At 39.9% G+C, this 12,085-nt stretch overlaps 1 protein-coding gene across 1 annotated transcript; it reads right to left on the bottom strand.

The window, feature by feature from the left end:
* Window positions 1-9,226: 9,226 nt before the first annotated feature.
* On the bottom strand, window positions 9,227-11,243 carry LOC135636192 (amidophosphoribosyltransferase, chloroplastic-like). Its single transcript, XM_065147812.1, has one exon. The coding sequence runs from the start codon at window positions 11,176-11,178 to the stop codon at window positions 9,511-9,513; it is 1,668 nt and encodes a 555-aa protein (XP_065003884.1). The 5' UTR covers window positions 11,179-11,243; the 3' UTR covers window positions 9,227-9,510.
* Between the last annotated feature and the right edge of the window lie 842 nt (window positions 11,244-12,085).

The following is a 12,085-nucleotide window of genomic DNA, read 5'->3' as shown; positions in this document are numbered from 1 at the left end:
TACTGATTTTACCAACATATGCTGAAGTGTTAAATCAAGCTTTGGTGGTAGAGAAATTGGATAATGAATTACAACAAGCAAAGGATCGAAAGCGACCTTTTAGTGCTGCACCATTTACGTATGGGGGATCACATTCTAGACCCTCAAAGAAAGGAAAAGGTAAACAGTTCGGGCATCAACAAGCAGGAGCTCCTAGCAATCAAGTTGTTATAAGATGTTATTTCTGCGGGAAGACAGATCATGTTTCCACCTCATGCCCCATGGGACAACGCGTATGTTTTTATTGTCAACAACTGGGGCACATGTCGAAGGATTGCCCACGGAAGCAACATCAACATCGAGCTCCACCCCAAACAGCTGGACAACAACAGCTATGACCCAGAGACGAAGGACAAGCAAGAGTCTACGCACTGACTCATCAAGATGCTGAAGCCTCGAGATCTATTATTAAAGGTATCATCACACTTTATGGTATGCCAACATCTGTGCTTATTGATTCTGGTTCTACGCATTCTTTTATTTCACCCTATTTTGCTATGAAATTGCATAAGAATCGTGAGACAATGAATAATGCATTAATGATAGTAACACCAGTTGGAAACTCTTTGATAGTTGATCAGATATATAGAAACTGTTATTACTATTGAAAGTCACGATTTGCTAGTAGATCTTATTCTACTATAATTTCAAGATTTCGACGCTATCTTGGGTATGGACTGGCTTTCAGCATACCATGCAAGTGTCGATTGTTTTCGGAAGACTGTTACTTTCTCACCTCTAGATCAACCACCTTTCAAGTTCATTGGGATTCAAGAAAAGTTTCCTTCTATTATTTCAGCCTTGAGTGCTACCCAACTATTACTGAAGGGATGTCAGGGATACTTGGCCTTCATTTCTGGAGAAGAATCTAAGAAGCTAGTATTAAAGGACATCCCTATTGTACAGGATTTTCCAGATGTTTTTCCTGAAGATCTACTTGCACTGCCACCAAATAGACAGATTGAATTTACAATTGATCTTCTACCCGGTACTGCACCTATTTCTAAACCTCCGTATAGAATGGCACCAATTGAGTTGGAAGAGTTAAAGAAACAGATCCAAGAGCTTTTAGACAAGGGTTTTATTCGACCCAGTGTATGACCTTGGGGTGCCCCTATCCTATTTATAAAGAAGAAAGATGAATCTATGCGACTATGTATCGATTATAAACAACTCAACCAAGTGACCATAAAGAATAAATATCCTCTTCCCCGAATAGATGACCTATTTGATCAACTTCAAGGTACTCAGGTATACTCAAAGATTGATTAAAGATCCGGGTATCATCAACTGAAGACAAGGGAAGGAGACATACAAAAAACTGCCTTTAGAACAAGATATGGTCATTATGAATTCTTAGTAATGCCTTTTGGACTCACAAATGCATCGGTTGCCTTCATGGATCTCATGAATAGGATGTTCCACCCTTATCTTGATAAATTTGTAATTGTGTTCATTGATGATATCATGATCTACTCTAAAAGCATAGCAGAGCATGAACACCATCTTAAGACAGTTCTGGAAGTCCTAAGGCAAGAGAAACTATATGTCATGTTAAGCAAGTGCAACTTCTGGCTCAATGAAATTATGTTTGTCGGTCATGTAATTTCGAACGCTGGTATATCTGTTGACCCTCACAAGATTGAAGCGGTGATAAAATGGAAGCAACCTTCTAATGTTTCGAAGATTAGAAGCTTCTTGAGTTTGGCTAGATACTATAGAAGATTCGTAGAAGGCTTTTCAAAAATAACAGCACCATTGACTAAGTTGACACAAAAGAATATAAAATTCATGTGAGATGATAAATGTCAACAAAGTTTTCAAGAATTGAAGAAGAAATTAACCAGTGCTCCTATCTTGGTGATTCCTTCAAGGGGGAGAAGGTTTTGTAGTGTATAGTGATGCCTCACTACAAGAGATTGGTTGCGTTCTAATGCAAAACGAGAGGGTAGTAGCTTATGCATCGAGGCAATTAAAGCCCCATGAAAAGACCTATCCTACTCATGACTTAGAGCTAACAGCTATCATTTTTACACTGAAAATTTGGAGGCATTATCTCTATGGACAGACTTTCGAACTCTTCACAAATTATAAGAGTCTTAAATATATTTTCACACAAAAAGATTTAAATATGAGATAAAGAAGGTGGTTGGACTTTCTAAAGGATTATTGTCACGTCCTAGATTTTTTTTTATTTTATATAACTTTCCACACATTTAGGTCAAATAGATAAACATCACTTTATTCATCATTCATAAACATTTATTACAATTCATTTATTTATCGAATCATAAATAAAAAAGTAAACATAGTGATGTTAACTTCAAGCATCCAAGTGGCTCTACCTAGCGATAGAGGAATGTCCGCTCTCCACTGGAATCCGATTTAGTACTAGAGAGAGGTTGCTCTGAAAATAAAAAACAAAGAAAATTCAACAACGCTGAGTAGGAACCCCAAAAGTCAACTAAAAATGTATACATGATCAAAATTCAATCACTCATCCCATTGGCGTATATCAAATACCCGAAGGAGCACTCCCCCAACAGCGGATGGAGAGGCTTTATCCTACGGGATGAGTTTGTGTTCTCCCAACAGCGGATGGAGGCAAACTCATATCGCACCCCCAACAGCGAATGGAGTGGCGTCCCACACCCGTCAAAGTGGGGACACGTTCCTCCCAACAGCGGATGGAGGAACCGTCCAACCGCCACGTTTGACGGCCCGCTAATCCCCAAAGGGAATCGCCCTACCTGCTCTCGGTAGGGAAATAATATAATCTCACACCGATCATGTCCATATTGGGATGAAATAATACATTTGAAGCACCTCTTTCAAATATCATCAATATCAAATAATATAAATTAGCCCTCAATTGACTTGAACTCTAGTTCAATCGATTCAATTGAACTTAATTAATTAGAACCTAACTGAACCGATCTATAATCCTTATATAACTGGTCTGGAACCTAAACTAGTATAATTTGGACTAGATTAGGTTCAATTTAGGTTAAACTAACTTGAATAAGTCAATCCATTCGGAATCACCATTAATTGATCTAGACTGATCAAGCCTAGTTTAGTTCAATCAATGTTCGAGTTCAAATTCAATAATAATGGGCTAGATTGGGCCAGCCCATCTACTGGTCATGTGCATTATACATAACTGAGCATGCATCACACAAAGCTGGCCCAGCCCTGACCCATGGACTGGTCATGTGCGTCGCATGTGACCGCCGATGATGGTTGGGCTGGGTTAGCCTACGGGCCAAGGCCTAACCCGTGGGTTGGGCCTGGCCTGTGAGTAATTTCATTCCAATTAATATCCAATTTCATGCTACAACATATATCCATTAACAATATAAATAAAAACATAATAACGCATAAAAAATAGATAAGGAGAAAAGTTTTAATATAAGGAAATAACATCCTATGAATAGAAATCATAACACATTAAAAGATAGACTGGGAGATAAATTTTAATACAAAGAAATAGTCTTTTAAATTCAAATCGAAATCATGCTTTCAACACATATAAAATGTCAACATATTCTAGTCAAAATTTAAATCATTCAAAATAACATATTTTAAATTTTAGATCAAAGAATATCAAACAAGATTTTAGATAACATATTTTAATCTAACAAGATTTTAATCCAAATAAGATTAAAGATGAACTGTAATGCTAGGAAATATCATATAAAACATATAAATATTTAAATCTACAATAAAAACCTTAATCATGGGTCAAAGAATATTATACAAACTTTAACTGATTACTTTAATATAAAAATTATGATATTTAAAGGATTGATACATATTTTTCAAACTACAAAACTTTCAACAGAATCAAAATAAAAACTAAAACTTTTATATTCAAGAAAGACAAGGAAACCTACCTCTCGTCAGCAGGATATAACTCCTCGTTCCTCCCGTTGCCGGGCTCGATTAGGTGAGGAACGAAGGAGAGAAATTCCTCCCCTTAAATAGGAGGAGGTGAGCCTCCATTAAAGGAAATATATTTTTATTTTCGTATTTATTTAATATAGATTATTTTTATTTAATATACTAATAAATATGATCTCATCCTATTTGGAATGGTTAATAATTATTTCCTAATTTATATTAACAAATAAGGAAATAGATTAAGATTTTCTAAATTATAATGGCAAGTAAGGAAAACAAAATTTAAATCTCAATCTTAAATATTTGATTTGATTACATTTCTCCCCTCCTATAGGAAATTTGGTCCCCAAATTTAACTCACCTTAATAGAATAAATGAGGATACTGCTCTCGCATATCTTCTTCTCTTTCCCATGTTGCCTCTCTGTCTGAATGGTGTTGCCAACAAATCTTTACCAAAGGTATAATTTTGTTCCTTAGAACATGTTCTTTCCTTTCCAAGATCTGGGTTGGTTGTTCTCCAAAAGTAACATCATCTCTTAGTTGTAGAGGTTGGTAAGATATGACATGTGATGGATCCCTGATATATCTCCGAAGCATAGACACATGGAATACATCATGGATGCCAGCCAAAGCCGGGGGCAATGCCAATCTGTATGCTACAGGCCCAACCTTTTGTAAGATCTCAAATGGGCCAATAAATCTTGGGGCTAACTTTCCCCTTTGACAAAACCTCATAACTCCCTTGTTGGCGACACCTTTAAGAAGACGTGCTCACCAACTTCGAACTCTAGATCTCTTCGCCTTCGATCTGCATAACTTTTTTAACGACTTTGAGTTGTTAATAATCTTTGGCGTATAATTCGAATATTATCAACATCTTTTTAAATTAATTGAGGCCCCAAAAGCTTCTGTTCTCCCACCTCATCCCAATATACAGGTGATCTGCACTTTCTTTCATAAAGAGCTTCAAATGGAGCTATCTGTATGCTAGAGTGATAACTATTATTATAAGAAAACTCAATTAGATGCAAGTGCATATCCCAACTCCCACCAAAGTCTAAAGCACATACTCTTAAGAGATCTTCAAGAGTTTGTATTGTCCTTTCAGATTGACCATCAGTTTGGGGGTGAAAGACTGTACTATACTTTAACTGCGTGCCCAAAGATTTTTGTAGACTTCCCCAAAATTTAGAGATGAATCTTGGATCTCTATCTAAGATAATGCTAACTAGCACCCCATGATATCGAATAATTTCCTTAATATATAAGCTTGCTAGTTTATCCAATGAATACTTCTTGTTAATAGGGAGGAAGTGAGCAGATTTAGTAAGTTTGTCTACTATTACCCAAATTCCGTCATATCCTTTCACAGTCTTGGGTAATCCTGTCACAAAATCCATAATGACTTGCTCCCACTTCCATTCAGGAATCAAAATCCTTTGCAACTTTCCCGTAGGTACTCGATGTTCTATCTTCACCTGTTAACATATCAGATATTTAGAAACAAACTCTGCTATATCTCTCTTCATACCACGCCACCAATAGTTTTGGCGTAAATCTCGATACATCTTAGTAGTCCCGAGATGGATGTTAAATTTTGATCTATGTGCCTCCTCCAATAATTGCATCTTTACTGGATGGCTTTCGGGAACACAAAGTCGATCATGGAATGTAATAGAACCATCTTCGACTTGGAGGAATTCAAGTCTAGATCCTTGAGCTATTTCCTTAACTATCATTTGAAGATATGTATCTTCCTTCTGACCTTCTTTAACCTTTTCCACCAAATATGATTGTGTCATCAAACACACAAGAAAACCTTTATTTGTCTTTGATAAAAGTTTAAGTTTGAAGTCTGCTAACTCCGTCATCATAGAATTCTTTTGAATATTCATATAGGCTACAAGACTATAGGTATTTCTGCTTAAGGCATCAGCAACTACATTAGCTTTCCCAGGATGGTAGTTGATATTAAAATCATAATTGTAACATCCCTGATTAGTCCCACATCGAAAGTGGGTAAGATTAAGATTGGCTTATAAGGGTCTGATGAGTGTACTACTATCAACTTCAGCTTAAGCATTTTAGTCAATGGTTTAGACCAAACAAAGTTGATAGACTAGTTTGCCCATCAGGCTCGGGTCATGACATTTGGTATCAGAGCCGACCTAGTATTTGGGCATGGTGAGGGGGCTCGAGTAGGAAAGGGTTACCCGTAGACGGAGTCAGAGGACTCATCACAGCGTGGAACCACCATTGGGCTACGCCTCACGTGCACTATGCTAGGGTTTGATCTGGGTTCTGTTGGGTCTTGACGAGGATGTCAAGCCTTTGAGTGGGGGTGATTGTAACATCCCTGATTAGTCCCACATCGAAAGTGGGCAAGATTAAGATTGGCTTATAAGGATATGATGAGTGTACTACTATCAACTTCAGCATAAGCATTTTGGTTAGTGGTTTAGACCAAACGAAGTTGATATGCTAGTTTGCCCATCAGGCTCGGGTCATGACATTCCAGATAGATCAATTGAAAAATTATACAAAATCAAAACTATTAGAAAACTATTATTCAGTGTCTGGGTTGAAAAATGAAGCTAAAGGTACCCGAGGAAGGCAATGAGATAATATAGAAATAAATAATGCAACGAAAATATTCAGTCGTCGCTCTTCATGCAACCAAAATATGTAATAAATACTGCACCTAAAAAAGGAGGAAAATGTTTGAATTTTGGAAAGGGGATGTCATGCAAACTAGGCTTAAGTACTTGAAGTTCAGCTAATAATTTTTTTTCACATAAGGCAGGGCCAATGTCCACTGGAATTTTAAAAAAAAGTCTGAAATTAATATGTTTACCTCAAAGAGGACTTCCAAAATATGTCTGGGGTTTTGCCAATGCTGATGTGAATACAATAAGAAAATATGGTCAAATATACTATAGACCATATCTCCACACGAATTCATGTGCATGCAGGCAGTGAGACAGCACCACAAAAGTAGGATTGAGGCCCCTATCATTCTCTCAACAAAATAAAAAATGGGGCTCCAAAGAAAAGATCAACTCCGTTGATCATGACCTACAATATCTAATTAACCTAATTATCACTTTAAAAAATAAAAAATAAATTTGAAGACCTTTTACATAACAAAAAGGATTCCAAAATTACACTATTTTTACATGCTAGACTTACGATAGATGACCTTCCGTTTAGGAAAATCTCATAAGTCTAAATAATCCCCCATCTATAAACACCTCTAAAACTAACAAAATATGAATCCTAACAGCTAAACACCTTTCCTAAGCCATACTAACATATAATGAAACTCTAAACACATATAATACTAGAATAGGACTCTGAACACAATATCTGAACCACAATAACTAATGATAGACACTTGAAAAGCAAATTATAAAAAATAGAACAAAACGTAACAGGACCTAGATACAACTTAACCAAACCTAAAAGGACTCTATTTGACTCACCGAACATCCAACTGCAACTTGCCCTGTATCATAGCTAATCTGAAATGGCAAATTAAGATGATATAGTATGTCATTTTCATCTACTCAGAGCCCATCTTAAAGTAGGACATGTCAAGCCCAAAAGGAATGGCTTGGAGAACATGTAAATACAAAACTTAGGCAGCCAGTCATAACTTTTGTTCCAAAATCACAACAATTCATTTTTAAATGGACTTATACACATTGAACTATCTACCCTTGTGATCAAATAAAAATAGTATGTGCATTTTTATTATAATTTTACGAAAGTCATTGGCTTTTGAGTCATAATAAATTTATCTCTAAGTCTTCATTGCTCGCATAAGCCTAACTGGTATAATCAACTGAGCGTAACAATATTCTCAATTCAAGGGTTAGGACCGTTCAAATTCATTTGGTTCTAGTACCCATATAGCATTTCCATCAAATCAACAGAGGTCTACATATATAAAAGTAGTTCTTCCACAAGAACCAGAGGTGTCTAATTTCCTCTTTAAATCCCAAGTCTAAACTACTACCAGGTCCTAATGTAGCAAAGTGTAATTCTAGGCTAATCAACAAACATATACCTAATATTTTATGAGGCCAAATTAGTCTCACATTGAGAGTGGTAAGGTGATAAGGTCAAATGGGCTCATTGCTACTAAAACAGACTTCCACATGATTTAATACTCGTTATATCCTATTTGCTAAGTCAATGGGCCTTTTAAGATTACTTGTAACAATTAGTAGCAAAATATAAGTAACACAGATGTGGGGGTGAGTGAAACTGTATAAGAAACGATTACCTATGGACGATGAAGATGCACACTATGGCATGAAGCCACCACTGTGCCATGACCCAGCCCTTTGAATGAAAGAAATTGTAACATCCTGTTAAATTCCACATCGGCAGCAGGCAGCAGGAAGGTATTTATGAAGACGTACAAGACCTCATCGGCTTATTACTTATAACATGATTTAAGCAATCAGAATCATGTGGTTCAAGAATACTTACATCCTAGTTACTGATCCTGTGGGTCTATTGGCCAGGTCATAACATTATGCCATTACTATGACTATATGGCGAGCCTCTGTACAGACAAGTAGATATTAGTCAAACCTGCAAGACAACAAATAAATTACAAAGCCTAAGAAGCACAGAAACGGACACGGACACAACTTGACATGAACACGGCAACACACCAATTTTTAAAAAAATAGGACAAAAATTAGGACACAGACATGACAAGGATGTGTATTTTATAGAGTACCGAAGAGACTCAGATGACAATTGATATATGTTTCCTCATGACAATCTTTAGATTTCTTTCCTTGCAATGTTGGCAATCCGTCTCCACATAGAATCCAAAGCAGATGGCCCTCATGTGAGGGCCGCAAGCACAGCACCGCATACGAGGGCCACGTGCTGAAACACACAAGAGCGACATGGGAGCGGTGTCGTGTCCCATAAATAAGATTGAAAATAAATGAAAAAAGACGGGTGGCCACGTGTGTCAATGATGTATCATGTCTGACGTGTCGGATTGGATATGTCCACCAAAAGCATGTGTCTGTGCTTCAGAGGTACTAGCAGCCAAACAGCCGACAAATCAAAAGCCTAATTCCAACCGCAAAACAACAAAAGATCAGAAAAATTATCAAACACAAAGGTGACAGATGCAGTTACACATATGAAGCTACAGCAACTTATCAACTGGAATTAATCTCAACAAATGAAAAAAACAATGATAGGTAAAATAAAGCATGTTTGAAATTATGTAGACAAAGAACACAAGTAACTTCAGATTATAAGTCAGATGTCAGCATACGAATAGGGAGTGCAAATCACCCTTCCAATACATATAAAGTCTCACTGATGATTTAGATCTCAAGAGTCAAGAAAAGAAAAGCAAAGTGCCTAAGCTAAGAAACAACTACATACACTACCTGCACTCCCAAAATTTTATGCCAGTAAGCAGAATCTTCAGTTAGGGATAAAAATTAATGAGCCAAAAAAATTTTAAGGCTCATTTTTATTGAGAATTTAGATAAATAAGCAAATACCAAATGGAGCAAGGAGAATCTCAAACTTCGACCAATTGTTCGATCTCCTGATTCCTCGGTGGTACAGGATAGTCCCGAGTGAAGCATGCATCGCAGAACATGTGGGCTTCATCAGCAAAAACTCCCCTGAGACTCTCAAGTGAAAGAAAGGCAAGTGATTCACAGCCAATTTCCTGCCTCACCCCCTCGACATCCATCCTATTGGAAATGAGCTCCTCAGAGCTTGGGGTGTCAACACCATAGTAGCAGGAGCCGACAATTGGTGGACTAGCAATCCTCATATGGACTTCCCGTGCTCCTCCAGCGGTCTTGATGAGCTGCACTATCTTGGATGACGTTGTACCTCGTACAATTGAATCATCAACAACAACAACACTCTTGCCCTCGAGGATGCCACGGACAGGTGCAAGTTTGAGCTTGACAGCAAGATTGCGCCCTTCCTTATCTGGCTCAATGAAGGTGCGACCTACATAGTGCGACCTGATAAGACCCTGCCGGAAAGGGAGTCCAGAGGCCTCGGCAAAACCAAGCGCAGCAAAAAATCCCGAGTCTGGCACAGGGATGACGATATCGGCACTAGGGGCGGGGGACTCACGAGCCAGAGCAGCACCAAAAGAATAGCGGGACGAGTGGACAGGGTGACCAAAGACTACGGAGTTGGGGAGAGCAAAGTAAACATGTTCAAAGACGCAAGCTTTACGAGACTTACTGGGCATCAGGCAAAGAGAGGTGATGCTCATGTCGCGACTATCTACTACAACGACCTCCCCAGGGTTCACCTCACGCACAAACGCCGCATTGATGAGGTCAAGGGCGCAGGTTTCGGAGGCGAAAACAATAGCACCGGTGGGGCGGCGTCGACCCATGACAAGGGGCCGGAAGCCGTGGGGGTCGCGGACGGCGAAGAGCTTGTTGGCGGTGAGGAAGACGAGGGAGTAAGCTCCCTCGAGGGCCTCGCAGGCCTCAACTATGCGGGCCAGGAGGGGGCGGGAGGAGGAGGTGGCTATAAGGTGGAGGATCACCTCGGTATCGGAGGAGCTGTTAAAGATGGAACCTTTTGACTCGAGGGCAGAGCGCAGGTTGCGGTAGTTGACGAGGTTGCCGTTGTGGGCCACGGCAAGCTTGCCGAATCGGTAGCCAGCGACGAAAGGCTGGACGTTGGCTAGAGAGGAGGCCGCGCCAGCAGTGGAGTAACGGACGTGGCCGATGGAGGCCTCGCCCACCAGGGGGGCGAGCGTTCCCGGGTCGGAAAAGACCTCAGAGACGAGGCCGAGGCCGGTAGCTGAGTGAAGGGAAGAACCGTCGGAGGAAACGATGCCGGCGCCCTCCTGGCCTCGATGCTGGAGGGCGTGGAGGGCCAGGGAGCAAAGCTGGGCGGCGTCCGGGTCGCCAATGATACCGACGACGCCGCACTCGTCGCGGGGCTTGTCCTCGTCGGCGGAAAGGAAGGCATGAGAGGGGTCCACCAAGGCAGCGTGGGGGGTCAGGGGGAACATGCAACGGTGGGATGAGGCGGCGATGGGGTAATTGTCGCAAAGAAAAGGGTAGGGTTTAGGGAGGGCCTTTGAGAGAAATAAGCGCGAGGGTTCGAGGGGGTGAACTGAAAAGGCAGGGAAGACGGAGTGGTGGCCGTCATGGCGGCACGCGAGGGAGGCAGCGGCGGAGGCGGCGGCGGCTGTGGCGGCCATGACACCGAGGGGAACGAGCGAGGAAAAGGCACAGAGTGCGGGGGGGTTTTGAAGTGCCGAAGACGAAGATATGGTCAAAGTATAGTCCTTAATCAATGGCAAGAGGGTTATACTGGACCGAAACGAACCGGACGTGATCGAACCGGTTTCAATTTTCCGGGCTGATCATTGTCAGCAGCTTTCCTTGGCAAAAAAAAAAAATGAAATACACACAATCACTTGTTCATACAAATAATTGATATTATATCTTTATATAAAATAAACTATTTAATACTAATCCATCATAGCTAGAAGGATTAATTTGAGTTATATACTATATTCAAATTGTAAAAAAGCACCATTAGCTTGTCAATCGAATCCATCCATTTTAGTGCACTGTCAGCGGTAGGTTGTAGAGAGTGGAAGTGGATTACAACGCAGCAGTCCACCGACTTTAAGATTTGTGCAGCGAGTTGACTGGCTTTTCGCAGCCATTGTTGATTTTTCTCGTTACAGAGTTCCATATAAAACGATATACTTACTTTAATCAACAACATATAATATATATATATATATATATATATAGTCCTTCTCAGTGCTAAAAGACTTTGACTCGTCTTTGCAACCGTGCCATAATGCAGATGATAAGGAGAGTGAGAGGAGGATTTTCCACAGCAGCCTTACTTATTCCATGTACTTAGCAGTCCATTACGAATTGGCAATTGGACTCGTTGCAATTGCAAGCAGACAATTCCAGAGAGTCCCGTAAACGTGGCGTGCCACTGTTGGTCCACCCGGTGGGCCCCCGCTGCGAAGGAAAAGGCGTTTGGTGCCGAGTATTGTGTGGAGAATCAAAAGATTTCGAAAGCTAATTAGAATTTATTTTATTTTTATTTATTTATTTATAATCAAAATAGATGAATAATTG

The sequence above is a fragment of the Musa acuminata genome, chromosome BXJ3-4 (genome assembly GCF_036884655.1).
Source record: "Musa acuminata AAA Group cultivar baxijiao chromosome BXJ3-4, Cavendish_Baxijiao_AAA, whole genome shotgun sequence".
Taxonomy (NCBI): domain Eukaryota; kingdom Viridiplantae; phylum Streptophyta; class Magnoliopsida; order Zingiberales; family Musaceae; genus Musa; species Musa acuminata.
This window is presented reverse-complemented; position numbering and strand designations above follow the sequence as displayed.

What these genes read in the sequence shown, in the direction of transcription:
- LOC135636192 (XM_065147812.1), bottom strand. Translation starts at nt 11,178, where the DNA reads ATGGCCGCCACAGCCGCCGCCGCCTCCGCCGCTGCCTCCCTCGCGTGC.